This window comes from Vicia villosa, unplaced genomic scaffold (genome assembly GCF_029867415.1).
Source record: "Vicia villosa cultivar HV-30 ecotype Madison, WI unplaced genomic scaffold, Vvil1.0 ctg.000011F_1_1, whole genome shotgun sequence".
Classification (NCBI taxonomy): domain Eukaryota; kingdom Viridiplantae; phylum Streptophyta; class Magnoliopsida; order Fabales; family Fabaceae; genus Vicia; species Vicia villosa.
This window is the reverse complement of record NW_026704941.1, coordinates 1407984-1433402: the sequence shown is the minus strand read 5'-3', so window position 1 is coordinate 1433402 and position 25419 is coordinate 1407984. Positions and strand designations below refer to the sequence as shown.

The 25419-nt window shown below is 33.8% G+C and overlaps 4 protein-coding genes across 6 annotated transcripts; 1 reads left to right on the top strand and 3 right to left on the bottom strand.

Moving 5' to 3' along the window:
* Nucleotides 1–2952: 2952 nt before the first annotated feature.
* Nucleotides 2953–5673, top strand: LOC131621860 (endonuclease III homolog 2, chloroplastic-like). Its single transcript, XM_058892903.1, has 9 exons — nucleotides 2953–3119; nucleotides 3205–3315; nucleotides 3424–3530; nucleotides 3685–3751; nucleotides 3966–4057; nucleotides 4251–4388; nucleotides 4473–4577; nucleotides 4744–4827; nucleotides 5008–5673. Exons 1-9 carry the CDS (start codon nucleotides 3032–3034, stop codon nucleotides 5131–5133), a joined length of 918 nt encoding a protein of 305 aa, XP_058748886.1. The 5' UTR covers nucleotides 2953–3031; the 3' UTR covers nucleotides 5134–5673.
* Nucleotides 5674–5788: 115 nt separating this feature from the next.
* LOC131621859 (protein farnesyltransferase/geranylgeranyltransferase type-1 subunit alpha) lies at nucleotides 5789–10542 on the bottom strand. Its single transcript, XM_058892902.1, has 5 exons — nucleotides 10179–10542; nucleotides 9932–10041; nucleotides 7384–7504; nucleotides 7137–7232; nucleotides 5789–6463 (listed from the first exon to the last, which is right to left on the bottom strand). Exons 1-5 carry the CDS (start codon nucleotides 10419–10421, stop codon nucleotides 6026–6028), a joined length of 1008 nt encoding a protein of 335 aa, XP_058748885.1. The 5' UTR covers nucleotides 10422–10542; the 3' UTR covers nucleotides 5789–6025.
* Nucleotides 10543–15508: 4966 nt separating this feature from the next.
* LOC131621858 (uncharacterized) lies at nucleotides 15509–19612 on the bottom strand. Of its 2 annotated transcripts, none has more exons than XM_058892901.1 (8): nucleotides 19447–19612; nucleotides 18569–18738; nucleotides 18418–18465; nucleotides 17721–17787; nucleotides 17240–17340; nucleotides 16955–16999; nucleotides 16063–16533; nucleotides 15509–15947 (listed from the first exon to the last, which is right to left on the bottom strand). In XM_058892901.1, the coding sequence occupies exons 2-8, from the start codon at nucleotides 18704–18706 to the stop codon at nucleotides 15774–15776; spliced, it is 1044 nt and encodes a 347-aa protein (XP_058748884.1). In that variant the 5' UTR covers nucleotides 18707–18738; nucleotides 19447–19612; the 3' UTR covers nucleotides 15509–15773. The 2 variants fall into 2 exon arrangements, with proteins under 2 accessions (XP_058748884.1, XP_058748883.1); XM_058892900.1 differs by having other exon boundaries at nucleotides 18569–18751; nucleotides 19447–19611.
* A 944-nt stretch (nucleotides 19613–20556) lies between these two features.
* On the bottom strand, nucleotides 20557–23296 carry LOC131621747 (uncharacterized). Of its 2 annotated transcripts, none has more exons than XM_058892794.1 (2): nucleotides 23210–23296; nucleotides 20557–22984 (listed from the first exon to the last, which is right to left on the bottom strand). In XM_058892794.1, the coding sequence occupies exon 2, from the start codon at nucleotides 21955–21957 to the stop codon at nucleotides 20851–20853; it is 1107 nt and encodes a 368-aa protein (XP_058748777.1). In that variant the 5' UTR covers nucleotides 21958–22984; nucleotides 23210–23296; the 3' UTR covers nucleotides 20557–20850. The 2 variants fall into 2 exon arrangements, with proteins under 2 accessions (XP_058748777.1, XP_058748778.1); XM_058892795.1 differs by having other exon boundaries at nucleotides 20557–21950; nucleotides 23210–23293.
* Between the last annotated feature and the right edge of the window lie 2123 nt (nucleotides 23297–25419).

Below are 25419 nucleotides of genomic sequence, written 5' to 3'. Positions count from 1 at the left end.
AAAGTTCGATTTATATACTCCATGAAAACACATGGGGCATTCGACACACCAAGCGGTATCAGAGTAGCACCAGTATCAATAATAGCAACCAATTCGACATTGTTAGTAAAACAAGTACCTCGAATCAAGTTGTCCTTCTTGGAATTCTTTGTTTCGCTTAAAGCAAACGCTCGACCGTTATTCTTGGCGGCAATAGCATCCTTCTTTGACTTCTAACACCCGGTACTGATATGACCATGTTCTCCATAATTGAAATAAGTCAGACAATCGTCCTTGCACTTAGGAGCATGATGACTTGTCTTACCACATTTGTTCACCGCACCTATAGCACTTGACACGAGCGGGAGCTCCTTCCTCACTTGTCTTCTTCCCATAAAAAAAAAATTGTTTTCCTTTATCAGTTGGAGCATCGTAAGGCTTCTTACAGTCTCGATGTTAGTTTCCCGTCTTCTCATTCAAACTATTGTAATGATCCTAATGAGCTTTGCTATCTTCATAAATTCTACAATTGTTCACCAACTCTGCAAACCTACGAATTTGCTGATAACCAATTGCCCGTTTGATCTCCAGACGCAAGTCATTCTCAAACTTAATACACTTCAAGAATCCAACTGTCCCTCACTGTAATGCGGATAATACTTTGTCACTTCCATAAACCTCGAAGCATACTCCGTCAAAGTCAATTTTTCTTGCTTCAACTCTAGGAATTCATTCCATAAACCTCGAAGCATACTCCGTCAAAGTCAAATTTCCTTGCTTCAGCTCTAGGAATTCAATTTCTTTCTTCCCGCGCACATCCTTAGAAAAATACTTCCTGAAAAATTATCTGTTGAACATAGCCCAAGTGATAGCCTCTCAGAGGAATGAAATTAAGTTCACTAGGCTACTTAAAGTTATCAAAATGGGCCGAAGACCATGGGCCGGCCCATCAGGTCTGAAAAAAGTTAGGGCATATGCCTTATTTTTCGAGCCCATTTACATCCGGGCCTTTTTAAGCCCGGCCCGAAAAAGCCCTAGAAAATATGGGTCGCCCCGTATGGGCCATGGGTAGTCCGTCTGCCCGAAAAAATTAAAAAATTTTAATTTAATTAGAAATTATCCTTTCCTAATTCATAAAGGTATGCTATAAATAATTTGCGTATTATGTATTCTAATTTTTTTTTTGGTATTATAAAGGTATAAATATCAAACAAAAGTTGATGGTTTGATTTTATTTCAATTTAAAAGGTTTCATCTTAATATAATTATATCGATAGTATAGAAAAAACACCATTATATATTCTAATTAAAAATAAGGTTGAAATGAGATTTTAAAAATTTTGATGTAATTTTTATAGGAGGATATAGTTAGTATATATATATATATATATATATATATATATATATATATATATATATATATATATATATATATATATATATATATATATATATATATATATATATATATATATATATATATATATGGCATATCATATGAGAATGAGATATTTATATGATATTTAAATGATGTAGGAGAGAGAAAAATAAGATTCACCCATAATTTCCACCATTTATTTTAAAATCCAATGGTTCAGATTCATTCTCACATGGTATAGTCCGGTTCGGGGGCGAGTTCTGGCATCAAGTGGTTCCATCCCCCCTCCCGATCGCAGTTGCGGGGGATCGAACCGTGGTTCTCCCTACCAAGTCCAGCGCCAATCACCACTGAACCAACTAACGATTGGTACATTATAACTATTTAAAATACATCATAAATTATCTAATGTAGCACGCAAAATTAAATAGTTATAATGTGATGTTTTACATTTTAATTGCAACTTATATGGGTTATTTAGAAAGGGGACAACTTCTCTACCCATTACAAAAAGTTGGGTAGTGTACCTCCAACCAATCAAATGATTCCATTTAATATAACACATTTAATTATTTATTAAAATACTATAAATATTTGTTGTTTTCAAAGCATTTTACAAAGGAGGTAACTTTACCCAACTTTTCGAGTTGGGTAGATAAGAATTCACCATTTAGAAATCCTAATTTTTTTTATATATATATATATATATATATATATATATATATATATATATATATATATATATATATATATATATATATATATATATATATATATATATATATATATATTGCATGCAATTTCATGGATACTTAGAAAAATAAGGAGAACATTTTATTTTTTTTAGAAATAGACTCGTTTAGGGTCGGATAGCCCGCAACCCAGACAGTGTTGGACTTGGGTAGTAAAAATAGAGTCCATTTAAATATGGATTTTTTGGGCCCGGTCCTGAAAAGTCCGAGGCCCGCATGGGCCGGCCCATTTAGGGTTGGGTAGCCCATTTTGACATCTCTAAGGCTACTAGACCAAAAAAAAAAAACATAAAGAGATGAAGATATAACATGAGCATCTCTAAGAGGAAGTGTAATATATTTTGCATAAGAGGAGAGATGAGTGTATATTTTAATACATGATAGTGTAATATTAGTATCTCTCTCAAGAGAGAGAGAGAGTGTAATGTAATATATTTTGCATAAGATGAGAGAGAAGTGCATATTTTAATATAAAAGAGAAGAGTAGTGGAATATGTGAGGGAGAGTGTAATTTACTTGATGAAATGGAACTAGATGAAATTGAATGACATACTTTGTACCTTTAATTTGGACGGAATGATAAAATTGTTGTATTCCGTAGTAAAATATTCAAATAATAAAATGACATTTTTATTCCATTTCCCTCCCTGTTCGATCACTTCTGCTCCACTGCTTTCCGCTTCATTTGTTAACCTAGTCCAAAATCATTTGTGACTAATTTAATTTTTTCTTTTAAAGATATTGATAAGTGTTGTGTACAAGCAAGATTTATTTAAACATTACAATTAATGAACTCTATTGATAAGTGTTGTGTACAAGCAAGATTTATTTAAACATTAAAATTGAAGGAAGAAAAGCAAAGTAACTAACAACTTGGGTGATATATCGGTTAATCCTTGGTCCCTCCCGCCAATGTCCTAAAATGTCGGTGCTTGTATGTTTGGTGCGAATCCATGTCTCCTCCATAACAAGAACACTCTCTTTCTCCTCCAAATCCAATTCACACCGAGGTATTAACTTCACACTCCTTTCTTATTTTCAATTCTCTTTTTTGCTTCATTTTCCATTATGTTTTTCATATTTCAAACCCTTCAGTGTTCCAAATTCGCGTCCATGCTATGAACAAGACACCCAAAAACACTACACAGAAGTTTGTCCAGCCTGAAGGATCTGCATACACAGAAACAAATGAATTAGGTCAATTTAGTAAGTGTTTACTGTTTAGTGCATTCAATGTGCAGTTTTGGATTGATTCTGTTCTATGAAAGTGTTTTTAGTTTAGGGAGGTTAAAGTATGTTTGTTTATTCATGTAGATGAGTGTCCTGCCAATTGGGAATATGTGCTTGAAGGGATTCGTAAAATGAGTCACTCGATAGACACTTCTGGAGATCGGGAAGATGATGATATTCATCCTCCTAAGGTCTAATCTATGTCCTACTTATGTTGATTTTGTGTGTGACATAAATTAAAGACTAATCTTTCGGTTTATGCCGTTAATGTGATTATTATAAAATGTACCTTGATGTGGATAACTTTACTGTCAGCATAAACTAAATTTTTATCCGCGTAATTAGGAAAGAAGATTTGTTGTTCTGGCATCTACGCTTTTATCAAGCCAAACTAAAGAGCGTATTACTCGTGGTAAGTACATTACCTTCTCGAGTTTATGGTCACGAAATACCTGTCATGAGATGTGTTTCCTTCTGTTTGTAGTTTGTGAAGTTTCACTCTAAGACTGCAATGTTATTTTTCAATCATATTTATGTTTCGCGACATGACTGTATAAAGTAGTTTGGTCCATGTAGTTGCTCATATAAGTGTAGTCATCTTTAAGAGTTTGTTTTTTCAAGAATAGGAGCAACTCAACGTCTTCGTCAAAATGGTCTGCTTACTGCTGATGCACTCAACAATGCTGATGAAGAAACTATCAAAAAGTTGATTTACCCTGTATGTTCGTCGTTTGCTTTTGAAAACCGTGTTTCTTGTATGATTCAAATAATTTGGATTTGGTGGCACATTAAGGATGCCACTTTTGATGCTTCCAGTATTTCTATAAGATGTTGATTTCTTTTATTTATGTCGTTTTTGTGTTCTATTACTTGAATATCTATGCTTATACTTTTGGGTATTATTTTCACAGGTTGGGTTTTATATAAGAAAAGCCAGTAACTTGAAGAAAATGGCTCATATTTGTTTAACAAAATATGACGGGGACATACCTAACACAATTGAGGAGCTACTCTCGCTTCCAGGCGTAGGTCCTAAGATTGCTCATTTGGTATGTGCGCATTTTTTTCATAATTCAAACAGTATGTTTCATTAGTTTTAAGATTCATTTTGTTAATGGTATTAGCATTTGTAGGTTATGATTATTGCATGGAACAATGTCCAAGGAATATGTGTAGACACTCATGTCCACCGCATCTGCAATCGTCTTGGATGGGTTTCGAGATCAGGCACAAAACAGGTTTGTTTTATATTTGGTAATATCAGTGTCACATTATAGTTGCGATAAGCTTCATTATGTTTGCTGGCTAGAGGAAAAAAATATACAAATTACTATATTAAGGCTTATTGAATGTCTTAAATTGGATGGAAGTTATTAAATTTTCTACCCCGCGTCATAATGCCAGAGAACTTCAATACCAGAAGAAACGAGAAAAGCGCTGCAACAGTGGCTTCCAAGGGAAGAATGGGTTGCAATAAATCCTCTCTTGGTATGCATAACTCACCCCCTTTGACGATATACCAACAAATGCACATAAGTGGTTATATTTTGGATGTGGTTATTGCTGCATTGTGAAAAACATTTTTTGGTCTCTTATGATACCATCTGTTTTACAACATTCTTTGTATATATGTAAAGCATCCTCTGGCTTGAATATGAATTTGAACAGGTAGGATTTGGAAGGACAATTTGTACTGCTTTACGGCCTCGCTGTGGAGAATGTGGTGTAAGTAAGTTCTGCCCATCAGCGTTCAAGGAGGCTTCAAGTTCATCTTCTAGATCCAATAAGTCTTGATCGAACAAAAGCTCGAATCAGGCTGTTTATTTAATTTCAGGTTTTATATACATACATAGCTGAGAATTTGGACGTGATTAGATTATAGAGAAATGTATCGCTCATACCCATTTATGAGTGTTGTAAATATTTTGAAAAAAGACTTGTACTTCAACTAAATTATGAGTGTATGTATTGAAGAATACATATCTTCAACTAATTCTATTTTACTGTCATGCCAATACTTAAGGATATATCAGGTTCAATAATAGTACTACAAGTCTCTTACAGCATTTTAGTGAAATTGAAAGCTGAAGCTAATTATTTCTCTCAAATTTTGTGGCTTTGTATACTGCACTTACCAGCTGTGTAATGTTCTTTTAAAGATGAAGTTCCATTCTAAGAATTTTGAATGTTCTTTTAAAGATTAAGTTCAATTCTAAGAATTTTGAACAAGATGTTTACCACAAAATCACAAGAGGGTTATGCCACATACTTGATGGTGAAGTATTATCATCTTTAGTGTATGTATTCAAATTTAGGGGCAGCATCCCCTTAGACTCCAGATATGTTGGCAATACATCATTAATACAAGATATGATATTGGTTCAATGTGGAAATATGCTTGAGAAGCTCGTTAAATTAACAAAACAAAAGTGCGATGAACACAGACAAATTAAGATTAAAAAAAAAACATTAGTTTTTTGGAGTACATTGGTTTGTCAACATGATAGCAAAGCTAAATCAATTATGCTGTTAGTGTTAAATATAGAAATACAGCCAGAAAACATATTGTAACAAAAACAACCACCCTTTTATCACTCAACAATCTACTGTTGAGGAAGGATAGGGGTTTCATGATGTCCAATTCAAACAGACAGTAAAAATTACAAAGATGACATAAATTCATCCTTTAATGTTGAGCTGCCTGAGGAAGTTTACTCTTGCGCCAGACCCAATAGTTGACTCTAATTGGATCAATTTGTTCTAAAATAGAACAAATAGTTCTTGCTATATCTGAATCTTGTTTATCAAAATCTGAAGTCCTTAAAGCCTCAATGGCATCTCTGAAATCTTCATTTGGTTGATAACCGAGGCATATAAGATCCAGCAGAGTACTGAGAGCAAACAAATAGTTGCTCTTAGTTTTCAAAACCTTTAAACATACTGAAGATACTTGGGCATCATTTACATATAACGTGGATTCATCTTTAAAAAGTCCTCGAAGATATCTCCATGAGCTTTCATTTTCGGGGTAGGGAATAATGGCTTCAACGGTGTAAAGCACTTCAGACTCTCTCATAGCTTTTAGCCCTCCCAAGAAGGGAGACCTTGTTATGACGAAATATCTCTGCATAAAAGCAAATAGGATAAGAATATCATTATAGACTGTCAAGTTATTCCACATACGTGGAAAACACAGCATACTTAATAAGCAAATAGGAATCAAAAGCATTTCTAAGTTCTCCCCCTTTGGTCTTTTTTTCATAATTGGCTATTCGGTTATTAAATAGCAACATCTTAGCTTTGTGCTGGGCCTAGTATGATTGGATCTTAGGAATATTACATGTTCTCATAGGTTTTTACCTCATTGTCAATTAGGTCATAGAGGTACAAGTGGAAGGGAATATGTTGGCGGTCCTTGCGGCATAATTTAACTCATTAAATTATATTCAAGAGATTGATTTAACAACATATTGTTTAAATTATAAGAGCTCTTTGTTTGAAATAAAGGACCAAAAAGAAAAATCTGACTCAGGGTAGAAAATTAGCTAATATTAAAGATTAGAATAAATGAAACTTTGACATAGCACTGCGTGATAGTTGTTTCTCAATTGTAAATGCTGAGAAATGTAACATTTTGGACGGTGACATAAATATACATAATACAGCATTCATTTGATCTATTGATTAGTTAGGCAACAATCATACAAATCCATGTTAAATATCTTTAAGCCATGTTGAATACTTATGTATGTCATGTTGTACCCAAACTAAATATAACATGAACAACAATTGGATACCTGATTCCAAGCAGAATTGTTAAATATGTCTTCTGCAAGCAGTTCACTACAGTATTTGAGTTCATCTTCCCATCCTCCTAGATTTTGAAGAACCCACTGTATATAGAAGAAAAGAAGCAAAATTTATAGAGTCGCAGTAGTAAGTTAATACAACTAAATTACAATGCCCAATTGCCAACAAGATAATAAAATATGTACAGGAAAAACCGTGAGAAACTAAGATTTGTGGAGACTGGGAGAAACAAACCTGCCTATGAGACCATGCATGATAATGTTTTGCGTCTGCGGACAGAATCTTTTTGGTGAACTCAAGTTCACTGCTTCTAGCTTCAGGTCCTAATTTTTCAGCAACCCATCGTCTATGATGCCTATAAACATCTGGCATCAAGATCAATACAATGAAGTGTATGCGAAAAAAGTTAAATGAAGTAGTTTAAAGCAGGACCTAGGCTGTCAATAGCGCACTATAGCGGTGTAGCGCAGCGGTAGAGGACCTCGCCGTGACGCTTTTTGGCTGCTAACCGCTATACGAAATAGCGGAAATAGCGGCCGCAATTTGTGGAGCCTCCAGTGGAGGCGTAGCGGTGAAATAGCGGCGCAATAGCGGTTCTGTAGCGCTTTACAAACCGCTATTGTGAAGATGAGGTCAATACTATAATTTTGAATTTTTTTTAAGGGAAAATTTGTATTTTTCCCTTTTATTTCACTAATATAAAAGCTAAAAGTGAGACATTAGGTCATTTACATTCTCTCTCTTCACTTAAATTAGCAGTCGTTCTCTGAGATTGATGTGATTTAGTCATTTTGTTTACATTTAGAATTTGATTTAGTCATTTTAAATACATTCCTAATTTGAGTCATTATGTTTGGTTTATCTATGTTGCAACTTTTGGTTTATGCATGTTGTAGCTTTTGTTTTTAAGTCATTATGAATGTTGTTGGAACTTGGAACCTATTTTTAGTATTTATGTATGTTGTTTGAAACCTATTTTAGTATTTATGTTTTTATATTAAGTATTTACCTTGAATTTTAAAAGCTCACAAAAAGCGGTCATCCCGCTATAGCATTTGGGAGGTCTCGCGCTACGCGCCGCTATCTGAGATTAACAACCTAGAGCAGGACATCATGACTATGTATGGTTTATATATGAAACTAATACCAAATATAAACTATATCCTCAAAATGTCCATGAAGAAAATAATACGAGAAATAAGAACAATTTTTTAGTCCCAGAGCAGCAACATCTGCAGGTGAATAAACATATGTTATGCTTAGCCCATTAAACAAAGACTAGAGTCTGTGACACCCACTATCAGATTGACATTGGAGTATTAGAGTTTAGCCTAACTCATCCTTACATAACCGACTTAAAGACCAGCTTGTAAGGTGAGAGGTGTCACTCTATATAAACTCTTTCCACTATGGAGGAAAGAAAAATCGTGTTTGAAAATCCATCTATCTGTATGTAAACTAGTATGCTTTATCCATTATTACCTTTCTTCCATCTCAACTGTTAATGATAAACAAGTACCCAAACACAATGGAAGTGATGTTGAGTGCACAAGTGCTCTTGGGATTCAGATCTACATCTTTGAGCAAGGAAAAAAAACTGGCACAATAACTAGTTTAAGAAAGGAAGCCTAATGCTATAAAGATACAACATGAAAACACTTCAAAAATAAGTCCATAACAGTGTTGACCCAACATGAAAACATCATTGAATCTATGTTGTTAATCTCCAATTGCGGCGCGGTGAACCTCAATGGGAGTGGTGCAGAAATCGGGAGCGACGCAGGCGCTATTTTAGTGATGCGGTCACTAAAAAATAAATATTTTAATAGCATTTATATATTGTTTATTTATTTTTAAGAGAATTAAGTATAATTATTTATTACTATTGTTTTTTTCAAAAAACCATATTACTATATTTTTATAATCATAGGTGTATACAGTTGTTACATTGGAAATAGTTTCTTCTTTTCCTGACTTTTCAACCCACTTTCTACATTATTTTATTGATTAAATAGTTACTGATACCCGCTTCATCTTTCTCCACTACTTCATCTCTTATTCTTTCTGTGAATCACCCCCACTTCATCTTTCTCCACTACCTCATCTTCTTCTCCACGACTTCGTCTCTCATCCATCTTCGTCTCGCGACTTCATCTCTCCTCCATCTTCTAACCATCTTCTAGCTTTTGAAAATAATGGTTTTTATGGACCCGACCCAACCTGAATTGAGACTACAGCAAAAGAGGTGCTTTTGGCCGCATCCAATCCGGTCCGCAACCTGCGATCGCTTTGGACCGCTTCACCCTAACGCGCTGAACCGGTAAGACCGGAAGCGGCCGTCTCGTTTTTTCCGCTTCGCGCCGCGATTAACAACATAGCATTGAATACTACTAGAAGCATTTTGTTACTAGATTGTTTGTATAGCAACATAGACACAAATGCCACTTAATAGCTGTGTCATATAAATATAATTAATAATAAAATTTGCTGCATTCCACTATTAATAACAAATTGAGGTCCCAAACACAACATAGCCGGGTGCTTTATGAAAAACTCAAGTGATCCTTGAACATAAATCTATAACTTTCAGCAAGGTAAAAAAAAAAAAAGATATGCACAAATACAATAACTAGTTGCAAGTAAAATACAATACATTTGAAACAGAACTTCCAGTGCAAGAGTTCTACATTTGGTTTCTTTACCCTAAACAGTTACCTAGAAAATGAATCACTACAAATGACAATTGGAGTTGGAACCAAAGAATCAAAGAAAGAAATCTCACCAAATCTGATAATTTTTCGAATTGCCACTGGCAACACGCTCCACGAATTCCCTTTCAACATGTAGGTCAACTTTCAGTGACTCAAGTAATAACCTCCGAAAATGCCACACCTACAACAACAATAACAACAAATTCAATTAAATCATCAGGGTTAGGGTTAGGGTTTGGGTTAGCAACAAGCTATTCATTTAAATTACGAGTGAATCTGAAATTGAGATTAACGGTTAGGGTTAGGGTTGGGAAGTACGGTGTAGTTTCCGGCGTTTAAACCGATAGCTTCGGCGGTGAGAGAAAGAGCGCGAGAGGAAAGCTCTTTGGCGAAGTAAACAGCACGAAAGTAATCCATAACTTCAGAAAACTCTTCGGAGTAGTTGATCGGCACGACGGGGCTAGGGCCATCGTCTTGGGGGATTGGAGTAACGTCCGACCACTCCGGTCGCAATCTTAGCGGCACGCGATCGTCTTCTTCAACTTCGATATTCCCGGCCATGTTCTGGAATCTTCTTCAGTTCTGTTCACTCTCAGTCCTAGAATCAGAAATAGGTCTTGTGTTCTTTTGGGTTGGATTAATTCTTTCTTATATGGGAAACACCCCATTCATCATTTACATCTCCAATTTTTATTATTATTATTTTTAAATTTTATTCCTAAAAAATCAATAAAAGAATATCAGTAGTTAGTAAAACTAAAAAATCAATAAAAGAATATCAGTAGTTAGTAAAAAATCAATAGAAACAAAGGTTGGGTATTGCACCATATTATTAGTGAAAATTTAAAATCTGTTATGGTTTATATCGAATATATTGGAAATTTTGTTGCATGAATTTGTGTGGTCCACTGCTTGATCATAAGGATACTCCTCTTGTAGGCAGGATTACTGGCGGAGCTAGGGGATGGCAAAGGAAGGTCGCGGCCACCCTATTGTTCTTTTTTAAAAGTAAAATTCATATTCTCCTACAATTGTCAGTTGAAAAATATAATGCATTAAGTTTACACAAGTGATACATCAAAATTTAAAAGTATTAGTATTAACATCCGTTGTTTCTTTTTCCAGCGCTCTGGTTCCCCAACCCTCTAGGGTTTGGCGGCTGCTCCCCACCTCCATCTTCATGGTTGTCCCCTCCTCTCCCCTATGGAGAGTATCACTCCCTCTCATCGGCTAACCCTTTTCATCGACTTTCCCCTATCACTACTCCGAATCACTGTCAAACCCATCTTCCTTCTGAAGCGGCCGCCACCGGAGCCACCACCAAAGCCACCATGGTTTACCTACTGTTTACGATTTCTTTCTCTTTTCCATTTATCTAATTTATGTTTTGTGGTTTTTGTATGTGTTGTTGTCTTTTGGGATCTATGTGTGTGTTATGCTTTAATTTAGCCTATCTTCAATGTGCCTTCAAGATGTTTGATATTTTGCTCCAAAGAGATTTGGATGATGATAATGGATTTTGGAGTAAAAATCTAAGGGTGACTTACAACCAGTTTCTCAATATTTCACACGGTTTTGTAATGGGAATTACAAAATAATAATAATAATTTTTAATGATTACTATAAAGAATTTAAATTCGTCTAAATATTTGATAAGAAATTGAGACAACATTTTTATAAAAATAACTAAAATAAATAATAATTGTATATTGTGTGAATTACCATAACTTTCCGCAAGATGATTTTAAAGTGGTCACTAGAGAGAATATGGTCTCTTTATGACTATTAATTCAATAATTTCAAACAAATTATGCAGATTGGATGCTTCTGTATGATTTATTGCAAGTAGAATTGATAAGGAGGCCTATCATACAGAGTCTTGATCACCAAGATATCAGTTGTTGTTAAAGTCGACACTATGGGAAAAACAGTGGATCCAAATCACTTCAAGATCAATTGTTTCTCTTTCAATAGCATGCAAGTTTACATCTTTCGAGAAGAACCAAGGAACGAAATAATGAGTGAAGAAGAAGAGGTAGTCTCTATCAACAAATTATACAACTTTCAATACTCTTTTGAAAATCTCTCAACAAATGCTCCGACCATTCGGAACTTAGCAAAGAATATGGATATCATCAAGAGAAACACCTCAAGAGATTATGATATTAATGACAACGAGTAGTCTCATTTATGTGTTTTAGCCATAATATTTAAGTTTGTTTAAATTTTCGAATTTTTCTACTTTCTAGAGTTTTCAAATTCCTAGCCTTTTCTCTTGTCGGTATTTGAGTTAATAAAGCAATGTTTTTCCATATTTAGTAAAATGTGTTTGATCTATGTGAACTATGTGCATGCATATTTAAAATTGCCTTCTAGCATCTTTACCCACCTTTTTTATTATGACAATGGGGAAAAAGTATTCTCTCAAGGGGAGTACAATTTACTCTTTACTCATGTGAGAGGGAGTTTACCCATTCCAAAATTTATACATATGTTTTCTGTTTTACCATCTCCTTGAGAGATGCGTTGTCATCATAAAAATTCGGGAGAATGTGGATCTATGTGCGTGCACGTATAGTCAATAAGTGATCCAAGATGGTGAAACTTATGGATAACAAAGATGCAAGTTAACTAGTAGTTGTTTAGTTTTGATGATGACAACACTTGAAGTCAAGTAACTGCTGAAGATTGCTCAAGCTGTCAAAGATGCCCAAGATGGTTTATCAAGATATCCTCTCAAATCAAGGTAGACACCTATTTTAAGTCAACACTATAGTCCAACGACTTTCAAGTGAAGATTTAGGTTTCAAGAATCAATGGTGGTTTAACCTGTCAAACTCTCAAATAATGGTAATTATTTTACGTCAACCATCCCCGACCGACCATTCTGAAGGAGTTATAATCCTTATAGAATCTTTTCAACACATAGGGACTATCCCACGACTGATCACAAAAGATCCAAACTTTTGATACATCCAATGATTCCCCACGATCTACGTCGGACAAATAACAAGTTTGTTATTCTCTTTAATTCCTCAGATACTGACTTGAGTGTTTGAGTGTTAACCTAACAAGTAAGCCCACTTTCCACCACACTCGGCATTGTGATCCATTGTTACCATTGTTCCTTACTCCATTTCTAGTTCTAGAATGGAACATTGGAGGCGTTTGTGAGAATCCACTTTTGATTCCTGCATTTTCGATAATAAAAGAAAGACGAAACTCCTAAGTCAAGAAATCAACGTAAGAGCAAGAAACATCAAAGTCCTCCCGAAAGCCCCGAGAGAGATCGAGGCAGACACACCTTCCCCCGGATCAAGCAGAAAACCAGTTGTTGAAGGTTCATCAGAAGCATCCATTAAGAGATCTAGAAAAGCTGGCGAGTATGATAGAAAGGGAGATCCAAACGAGCATGTGTAACTCATCAACGATCAACTGAACTACTTCGTTACTGATGGAGCTTCCAAGCCTTAACCCTAGTCGGGTCGGCCAAGCTATAGTTCAATGGTCTGTCATGAGCATTGAATCATGGACTGATTTTTGTCAACGATTCTCTGCGTACTTTATTTCCCGGAAGAGACAATCGGTGACTGTAGCTTCTTTGAGAAAGATTATTCAAGGTAAAAGGAAAAGCTCAATCGTATATCAACTGGTTTATGCAAGTTGCAGCTGAAGTCGAGGGAGCCGAAAAAGGTCTTAAGGGTTGGATCTTCCAAAATGGCCTTCTGCGAAACCATCCTTTCTAGTTGAAGATTGGAAGGAAGAAAATGCGAACCACTCAAGAGATGTTGAGCATGGCTTAGTCTTACATGATCCTAGAGAAAAAATTGAATACTGATTCAAAAATTTCGCTTCCACGAAGACCAACTATAGATGCCCGATCGAGATGGAGTCTCACTAGTGTAAGCATAAGTCCGACCGGGGAATGCAAGGACAATACGATAACTACACTCCTCTGAATGCTTCTCAGAAGAAGATCTACCAAGGTTATGCCAACACCAAATTTCGGGAATGAGAAGTCCGATCCCTTTACTCTATCAAAGAGTCATCTCAAACTGGCAAGTCGAATTACTGCCACTTTCATAAAGGTCACGACCACAACACCGACGACTGCAACCAGCTGAAGGATTCCATTGAAGGGTTAATCAAGGGTCATACAAAGGTAAATCCTCCTCAAAGATTGGCGACGTTAGAACCACTAGCGAGAGAGCAAGGATGCTAGCAAAGGTAAATGTATATATCGCCGCCATCACTTGAGGAGCATCCCGGGAAAACCTATCCTCCGAAGGAACCATGCAGAATAAAATCTCTGAGATGTTGCCTATCCACAAAAAGGATGGATGTATGTCATCAAAGACCCCTGATTGGCCTATGTTAAGGTTCTGGGACTCAGAGAAGTTATTTGAGTGTTGTGAGTTTGGTTAGGGAGGAGACACATAAAAATTAAGTAGAAATGGGAAGATTATCTTATGAAATACCACATGTTTTGAAAGTTACAATTTTTGTGTAGGTGAATGATATCATTGATAAGCATGGTGTTGAGATGAATACCCAAGGAAGACACACGACATGTTACGATTGGAGAGCTTATTTTGAAAGTATGGAAGAAGTCACAAATAAGATAGACAACTGGAAACCCAAAGGCTGATATAATTGGATTTGGTATCAAAGAGAATTTCACGAGGACATTTGTGATTTAACTAGACAAATGACATTTGATTGATTAAGTAAACAACCATTTAAAAATCAAAGTGTCGGAATGTTTGTGGGACAAATGAGTGGGATAAGAGAGTGAATGCAGTTTTGAATATATGCTGATGTTTGCATTCAATAATGCCAATGTGTTCAGGATTGTATGATGGACTGGTATAATGAGTAATGCCATGAGAATTGAAAAATGTTTGGGCTTCAACTAAAAAGATAACTAGTTATTGATTTGTCTCCCTTGGTGCATTCTTGATGGTCATGATGTGAGAGCGATACATGTTGATATATTGGGCTTCAACTACGACCCAGAGAGATCGACCAGCTTCATAAGAGGCGAAATAGAGACTGTCGGTCTCTGTCATGGCGGAGAGGAAAAGATTAATAATCAGTTGATCGAGGATAAACCAATTTGTGTAGTTATCATTTAGGACAAAGTATCCATCACGAACAACGGTGCATCTTTGAGAGGGTGTGGTACCATTAGTTTGACTTGTCACTTGGATACTAGAGAGAATAGAGGTAATGTTTCATGGGAGGAAGGAGGATTTGGAGGGGGAGAGGGGTGTGTGTTGATGTCGGTACCCATGGAGATAAAAAAAGAAGGATGGTGAGCTATGAAAATGATACAAAAATAATTAAATATGTTAAAATTAAATGATACAGTATAATTAGTTGAAGGTAAACTATCCAATTTTTATGTACTAGGTGCTATTTTATTTTATTTTTTTTATGTAAAAGCATCATGTGCCACATTTAGAGGCACCGCCGAGTAACATCTTATTTTATGTTATTGTGCAAGAACATGTTCTCTTTTTGACAGAAAATTTATAACATCTTCTTTTAAATGTTAATTTATTAAAACAAAAAACAAGCTCAAAGTATTTGCCGAAAATGATGCAAATAAAATAAAATAATACACGTAATATAATCTAAACGTAAAATAAAAAAGAATATCGTATTTAATTGAATATAAAGTTTTTACTACAATTCCAATCCTTGAGTCAAAAGAGTCTAATGAGACAGTTTTGCACAGATTATGCTAATTCTAAAACTTCAAACCTTCTTTATTACTAAGCTATAAGAAAATGGAGAAATTAAAAATTAAAAAAACAAAAGAATGTTTGTGATTCAGAGTATAAAAGTATGAATGTTATCTAGATTTGTTTTTCCACTGAAGTTTAATATATCTGATCTTTGCATTCTTGTTCACTTGTGAAAAAACTTCCAGATATCTCTGTCAGCCAAATCCTTAACTAGATGAACTCCAAAAATTCCCTCCTCATCTACCAGATTTCTCAGCTGTTTCACTCCATTACTAAAGCCAACATAGTGTTTCTTTGTTGGAGCTAGATATACGACTCCGTATTGTGGCCTTATACACTGTTACGAAAACGGAAACCAGAAACGAGGAATTAGGATGTTCTACTGTTACTAGAATTATATGTCGCAGATATGAAGATTAGCATAGCATTAAAATCAGAAAGGGGAAACAAACCTTCTTAATGAGAGCATACAGCTTCTTCAAAGAGGTAACGGAGTACGGAATCTCCGTCATTAAAATAATATCATAGCCACCATCCCCTTGCCCTGCCTCATTAGCTCTTTCCCATGCTCGACTACCCGAGAGTTTCCTAGACCTTCTTGAACTAGATTCATGTCCAATGATGCTGCCTTCTTGGCTACTACATCCATCCAAAAAATCTTCCTCGGAGAAGCTCAAACTCATTCCAGGTGTCACTTCATATCCATCATTTTTCACAGTAGACAATACAGCTGGTAGTTCATCCCAGTCCCCAGCATAAAAGTTAACTGATGGTGCCAGAGTCTGTCTCGAAGGAGTAAGAGGAGTTTCTGGCTGCCGACTCTGCCTATCACGAGCCTGCTTCAGATTACCAAGGACATTTGGCATAGTTGTGCATCTTACAGTCTCTGCATTCTGATCTTGAAAATGCACCATGGAAGCTCCCTGTGAAATTAACAACCATTTAGATGAATAAGCATATATTATTTCAATGAGTAAATGTTTCTTTGAACTTGGGGAATTTTTTTTAACTATTTGTTGTTTTCCCAACCAAAAGACACTAAAATTTTCTCTTCTTGCCTTGGAATTTGTTTGTAAGTTTGCAATATTACCGAAAAAGAATCCTAAATCTTAAGGTTGGTTGCACCAGAACATTGTTCTATTTCTGATAAACTTTCGTCAACACATGGAAGGTTTAACAAGAAGGTGCAAGAATGCAGATTGTAGTTCAAGTATTGAAACTACAATAAATCAAGACCTACACAAACTAGATAAATTCCAGCTACCAAATACACACAACAAACTAGTGACAAATGACTCAGAAAAAAAAATAGTGGGCACTGAGACCTCAAGTGCAACTATATACCTTCAAGCAAGCAAAGATTCCAGGAAGTCCATAGCTACAATTGAGCTGCAAGAAACGTGAAGTAAAGATATTACTAAATTATGAATAGTAATTTAGTAAATTATTAAATACCATCAAATGATTGAAAAATATGGATCAAGGGAGAAAAAAAGAAAGCAATCTCATGATGATGTAGCTAATGTTGAGAGCAATTGAAAAATGAGAGCAAGAGAGTGAAGCACAAGGAGAATTAAAGACAAGCAAATCAAGATATAATAGCACGCAATAATCTCTTAGACAAGTTACCTCAAGTACTCTTTTTCCTCTGAAGGACAGTTGCCCATCGCGAATCTCATTCTTAAGAACACTGACAAGATCAATGGAACTGGCCCAGGATTTTAGATAGCCTACAAAATCAGATAGATCAATTAGATATAGCGCTTCCTTCGTATTGATTGGAAACAAATTACATGTATAATATATCAATATGTAATTGTTAAATGATATTATACTCAACAAGAATAATGTGGTTATTTTTCTGACACAAAGTTGCTTTGTAGGTTGGTTAAATAATTTTAACTGATACAGCATTAACCTTAGGAATTTTCCTTTTCCTTTCATGCCAAAAAAGGTTTTGCTCTGAATATCAAAGCATACTAAGATTCTCTGCTATATTAATCCGTTAAATATGTTTTTTTTACATAGTAATGCTCTAGAAAGAAAATACCGGTTCACAGGAAAACTAACACATGTCCAGAGACTACAGACTGAAATTTCATGTACATACCATCCTGTCTTGAGGATATTGTCTCTGAACCACCGAACCCTATGATATCAGCAACACTTACTATTCCCTGTAGGAGGTTTAAGATTAGCATCAGTTTCCTTACAAGTATTAAACTAACTGCTATACAATAAGCTCTAAAATTATGTCAAGATTGTTGAAGAAAATATTTATATGAGAAACTTTTCAAGAAAATGAGGAGCCGAAAGAGTTCTTAGGAAATATTGTAAATTCATCATTCAAAAGTGCACAAGATACAACAGAAATGTAAACTAAAGGATCTTATTGGGGACATTTGGTAAACATGCCTTTGGCAAAATAATATCAAAGGATAAAACTTGCATCACATTTTATTGAAATGGATTTGGGGTGTGTGTAATTGTTTGCCAACTGCACCACATCCCAACCAAGAAAGCTATTTTATCTTATGATCAAATTAAAAAATCAAAAGATACACATTGAATGATTGAACTTCCGGGCACACAGTTAATTAATAATTTTAGGTAGTTGTCTTCCTACTCAATACTCATACTAACCAAATGAAAGAATGGAAACAAACCTGAAATCTTTCCACTAAAGTAAATGTTAACAAATAGCACTAATTTCCTATAAATAATTTGATTTAGGACACAATCCATCAGATTATGCCACCCTCAGAAAACACTTACTATGAAATGAACTATGCTGCTGTGAGACGTACCTTAAAATGGTCAATATTTTCCCCACCTTCCTTGTCACTGTGAAAAGCCTGCAGAGCACATATTTAAATCCGTTAAACTTCCTCCCACAGTAACCCCAAAAGTAGGCAAAAAAACCAATTAAATGCCTTAAGATAAAAATGGGAGTTGTACCTTTGAAGGAAGAATTTCCACTGCCGGTGATGCAAGATGAATATCTTTCTCAAAAATGGAGGATGCTATACTGAGACTTCCACGATCATGAGGCACTAGGCCAGGCAAGCATTGTGTAAGTATCGCCGGTGCACGCATCCTAACTGGTACTACAAAGCAATCTCCCGGAACTGATAAGATAACCTACTCTTGTACATTAGAATTAAGGATATGATATACTGACAGTGCCTATTTAAACTTACATTACATCAGTTAATCACTTTCATTGGAATGTGATATCAACCAATCAAACCATTAACTCATGTAATAACTAATAACTATCATGATCATGTATTCCAAGTTTCAGATTATTTAGATATTTGAATGTATGTCGCGTGTTAATGACATTTACTTATATTTTCATAAGCAAAAATTAATTTATACTACTATAAAAACAAATAGCATGTTTGGTATAGCTTTTTTCCATTCCATGCCGCTAAACCAAACAGGCCAAAAGCAGTTTATTGCAGTATTATCAATTTTCATAAACTTGATAAACCTAATCCATAAGCAATTTTACATTCTAACAAAAGATTATTAAACAGTATAAGTATAAAAATCTAGCATCCAGTGTTAATTGATTACATCACTCAGAATCAAATAAATAAATAAAATTAAACAATAATCAGAAACATAAACATCCAATTACAGTGAATTTTAGGGGAAACAACAAATAGAACACTATTCGGATTTCGATTAGTAAGAAAATTAAGCGATACAGATAAAAACAAGAGAATCAAAACAGTAATATATGAAATTTGAAGTGAAATTCATCGAGAGAAAGCCTAATTAGACATGATCATAAAAAAATAAAAAAAATAATAAAAAATAATAATTACCTGAAGGATGAAGAATCAGAGAGAAGAAGATGAGAGTACGATTTGGTTATGAAATGAGAAATGCGATTGATGAAGTTTTCAAAGATGTGTAAAGACTAAAATGGAATGTATGTATGTAAGCAAGAAAAGAAAGAAAAAGGAGAAACAGAGAAGAAGCTTCGACGTCAGAGCCTGCAATAGCGAATGTTGGAATTCCCAAAATACCCTTATTGGTAGTTGAGTAATGTGTTGTGGGGTCTCGTCAGATCGCATGCTTTTTGTCTTTTTCTTTTTTGTAAAAGAATTTCATGTAGGTGTTCACAATGGAATATGGAATAATCCCGTTTTCAATAAATTATGTACGGAATTTTTAGGTGTACTAACCCACACTATAAACGATTTTTTTTAATTATTTAAAACTAGTCATTTATATTTTTTTTACAAATTTATTTTTTATGCTATAAAACTTATGTATAGAGTAGCATAAACACTTCTGAAAAAATATATCAGCATTAATGTTCAACACTTGTGATTGGTGTCGACGTGTCAATTTGTGATTGGTTCGTTGTCATGTATTTATTCTTTCTTTTGTTCGTGTCCGATAAATTCATTCAAGGTTTGAATTCAACCCTAATTTTGTTTTCTTCTTTTCAAAACATGACAATGAGTTGACCTTAGGAGTGAAACGAAGGTTCGTTTTAATTTCTGACCACCAGCTGGTCCACCTATGTATCAGAAGACCAGATCTTTTCTATTCTATTTTATAATTACAAAATCAAATTTTCATTACAGTATCTATTGACCATTTTTTTCTTATAAAATACATGTATTAGGTAGGTTACTTACAGGAATCAAATCTAGTTAATTAATAAAAATTGAAAAGTAAACGCATTTTTCTCTAGTATGTTACTCAAATGTTGTTACAAAATAAACAAAAGAGAATTCAAAACACAAAAAATATGATCACAAAATGTCATATATAGCTGTATAGAATAATTCACATTGAACAGATTTAATTGACCAAATGCTTTGAAAAAGTGCAAAGTTATTGAAAAAAAAACTCAACAAGGCTTGTAGTCATATGATAGCTAAAAGGATTATACAGAAAATAAATTGAAAAAACAGTGTCAATGAATCAACACTACCCAATAACATTGATAATAAAACTGAATGTATTCAAACAAAGATTTATTCATGATAAACAACAACAAAGGCAACAAAGGTTGTGGCCTATATCTACAACCATACCCTAACATATACATGTTCTTCGATCACAGCCTACAGTAAAAGAGGTTAGATCATGTAAAGTTATGTCAATGGAGTTAAAGGCCTAATAGTTAGGTTCTAAGTTATCATTCACAAGTTGGAGTCATGTTTTCTCTACACTTGTTTTGGAACCTACCTATATATGCATGTGCTTCTGATCTATTGAAGAAATTCTTCCAGCATAATAAAACCGTCACCGATAAATTCGAAATCAAGTTCAAGCCCCTCGTGTCCATCAAACTCCTTGAGCCCCACCAATGTCTCAATTGCAAATTCTTGCTCCCAAGCAAAATATTCCAAAGGACTGTCCATGTTTGAATCAAACACAAGTCTTTTCCTAGGCGAGTTACAAAATGAACTTTCCTCAGAATCCCAATCAAATTCTCCATCAAATGGCCAAAAAAGTGGTTCATCAGCATTTATTGAAGAGACAGTAGAAATTGGAGGAAGAACCGGATGAACCATAGTACCCGTATACGGTGAGACCGGAGAATCATCCTGAACACACTCTAGTTTTTCTTCTTTGTCAAGTCTGAGTAAGGAGTCCCAGTAACTTGGCGTGCCTACATCTGAGATATCGGTGAAAGAATCACCATCTGAGAGCCATTCAGAATCTTCATCTTCAAGACTTAGTAAAGAAAAAGAATGCCAGTAACTTGCTTTGCCCATATTCCACTCTCGGTCTTCCTCTTCAAGTTTGAGCAAGGAATCCCAGTATCCAGGTGTGCCTACATCTGAAAAATCAGTGAAAGAATCACCACTGTTGCTTAGAGGACTTGAAGGGTTCTCAGATATCATTGAATCTGAAAGCCATTCAGAGTCTTCCTCTTCAAGATTCACTAAAGAATGCCAGTAACTTGTTCTGTCAAAATCTGAAATCTCCGAGTAAGCATCAAAATAGGTGGATGAACAAGTACTGTTGGGAGACCCTAAGCCCTCAGAGTAGCTAACTGCATCATCTACAACAGTTGCATCATTCTTCTTTCCCTCATCTGGTGTGCTTATGTTACATGATGAAACACTCTCTTGAGATTTTATTCTGCTGCCGCCGAAAAAGTTGACATTTCCCTTAAACAGAAAGTATGAACTTGCCACTAAATACAACCAGAAAGCCAACCAGTTATTGGCACCAGAATCAAATGAAGCAGAATAGCCATCCTCTTCGACAAACGGCAAAGACTTTCTCCTGTGACCAAAGCATTGATGAAGATCCATGTCTTTCTTTGATGATGATACTTGAGGGCAAATGATAGCTGCTTCTGTCATGCAATGTTACATATATATAGGTTTAACCAAAGAAACAGTGACAGTAACACACTGTTACATATATATAGGTTTTTAACCAGAGAAACATAAGGGTAACTTACAATTTTCTAGAAAAGAGGAAAAGAAAGAATACAAAACATTAAAATAAATGAAAATCTGTCTCTAACACAGGACAACAACTAGCTAGTAGCTACCATCAATAATCAATGAAAAATAAGAAAAACATTATCACTAACTTCAGAAAATAACAAAATATACTATTCACTATTGTACCCTAAATCTTAACAAGGGTTATAGATTATAACTACCAAGTGACGACATTTATCATTATTTCAAGGACAAATAAAACATCATCAACTAGGTCAATCAATGAAGCACGAATATGATACGGAGGTACGTCAGTCATTGAAAAATCTAAAATATGATACGCTCAAAAAATGAATATAAAAAATTAAAAATAAATTTTACTTCAATTGAATTTGCAAAATTTGATAGTAATTGGTAAAGGAATTATGAGAAAAATAAAAGATAGGTAAAGTTGAGTGAAAAGTAGTTAAAAGAAAAGTTTTGTTCATGTCGCAGAAAAATGAAAGTTACGAGGTAATTAAAGTTGAGAAAAGAAAAAATAAATTTAAAGAAAATTGATTATGTTCTAGAAATAAAAGTAGTCACGAGTTTAACCAGCATATCGCAGACGTATCACTAACGTATCGGAGACGTGTCACCGGCATATCAAAAAAAAAAAATTAATAAAAAAATTTAGATACTCTGTAGATATGTATTGGTGACTACGTCTGAGAGCACATCGTCGGATCGGTGACATAGATTTTAGAGTATTTGTGCTTCATTGATGTCAATAATGAGTGATAACAGGATGATATCTTGGAAATCTAACAACAAAAACAAAGTACAAAAAGTGGGTAAATTATAGAATAATCTGGATTAAGAGATCACAACAACTTGAAAAACGGAATGAATCAAAATCTGTACAGGGCCTCTTGAGATCTCAAGTAGATCCTGAGTAGATCTGCATAAGATGAAATTACTGAGTCAATAACAGATAGTTTCATCTAATGCAGTCTATTTGGCGTTTCAATATATCATAAATTTATTACATCGAAACTCTTCATAACAATCAGTATCTTGCAGACGCTGTGATAAATACGAAGATGAAAGAGAAAACTACGAGAGTGTGTAATTACCATAAACATGCAAATCAAAACAAGAGTAAACTATGAATAAAAAACGTTACCTTAGTGATTGATTGTACGGAAAAAGTGAGATAGAGATTTCGAGAGAGAGAGAGAACGATAAACCCTAGAAAAGACAAAGATAGTGCCGCCGCAAAAGAGATGAAGTGGTTTTTGGAGGGTGAAGATTTTTGGTTTATATTAAGCCAAAAAAAAGCTCCAAAAATGGTAAATTCGCGCTTACACCATTTCGCGCTCTTGATTGCAATGCAACATGAAATATCAATCTTGTGACGTGGCATTCCTTTTGTCTTATCTTGTCGGCAATTAGATTTTTTTTATTTAAATTCGAATTTAGTTTTGGGTTAAATTTGAGTAATTATTTGGCCCAAAATAATTTTTACTTGGGTTGAAATTTAGTCCAATTGTTTATGTGTATAATTAAACATAAACTTTTAGTTTGGAAATTTTATAGAAAAATGGAAGGGAAATTTTAACTATACACAAATGAAATAGTTAAAATTATACGCATAAAATATACATAAAGTAAAAAGTTAAGAGTGAAGTTGTCCCACTTTAAGTGATTTTTTTCTCTCTCTTTATAACACTTAAATTATTTTATTTATAATTTAAATTTAAAAGCACTTGCCTAAAGAATTTGAGGCTTTCTTCTACCTTTTTCCTCTTCTTTCATCTAATTCCTTACAAGGTTCTTTACCTCCTTAAATAAAACTTTAGTGTTTATAGTAATTTTTTTTTTAAAGTTTATGAATAATTAATTTTTCAAACATCTTTTTTACTATTATCCCAATATACAACTTCCTTTTTGACTAATTAAAATATATACAATTTTTTCATAATAAATATTATTTAAAATGAAAAATATAATAGCATAAATACTTTTATATTTATCAATATATTATTTATTATTTTTATTTAATTTTAAATTTTGTAGCGAAAAACTAGTTAATCCTACAAAATCTAATTGTATGTTGAGAAAAAACATGATATATATTCACATAAATTATGTGTATCTTGTTGAATCAACCTCCAATTAACTCTAATCTTATAAAAGATTTTCTTTACCCACCTCTCTATCGGGGTCACCCCAGCGAAAACCCCATTTTACCCTGCTTCGGAAATGCATTTCCGAAATATTTTTTTTCTAAATTTTTCCAGACTTCGGAAGTGCATTTCCGAAAAAATCCCAAAAATTGAGATTTTGACTAATTCGGAGATGCATCTCCGAAACAACAAAAAAAAATCTAAAAAAATTCCAAAAATTAATTTTAGGATATTAATTAATTCACATATCATAAATTTGATATAATTTATGAGTAATGAATAATAATAATTATATATTTTGATATAATTTATGAGTTATGAATAATAGCTATTATATATTTCTATCCTGATTCATATTTTAAAATTTAAAATAATTTTAATTAAAAAAATTAAAATAATTTCACTTACAAAATAGGTTATAATTTTTTATTTATATATTTATAATAATTGTTATATATTTATAAAAAAAATGAGTGTTTTAATTTATATATTTATATAATAATTATAATAATTATTATATATTTATAAAAATTATTATATATTTATATATTTATATAATAATTATTATATATTAATGATAAATATATTTATATATTTATATAATAATTATAAAAATTAAAAAAATGAGTGTTTTAATTTATAATAATTATTATATATTTATATAAGTTAAAAATTATTTTTAACTTTAAAATTGTTTAGGAAATTTTGATTCACCTTGATTTTATTGATTAACCTTCATTTTATTGATTCACCTTGATTTTATACCTATTAATTGTATTGATTCACCTTGATTTTAATTTTTTAATAATTATTGAATTCTTTCGGAAGTGTATATCCGAAACATTCCAAGACCAATTTGGTCTTGGAATATTTCGGATATACATCTCCGAAGACACCCCCTCCCAAAAAAAAAAAGGTGTTTTCGGAAATGCATCTCCGAAAACCCAAAAAAGGGGTGTTTTCGGAAATGCATCTCCGAAAACACCTTTTTTCGTGTTTTCGGAAGTGCATTTCCGAAATAAGACAAATTTTGAAAAAAAAAAAGCATTTCGGAAATGCATTTCCGAAGTGAGGGTATTTTGGGTTTTTCACCGGAGGTGATCTAGAAAAGAGGGAGGTAGGGAAAGAAATTTCCTTTTGATATATCTCATCTTTCAACTAACATGCTAAAGAAAAGTCAATTTGTTAAGGGATAGTTCAGTTATTT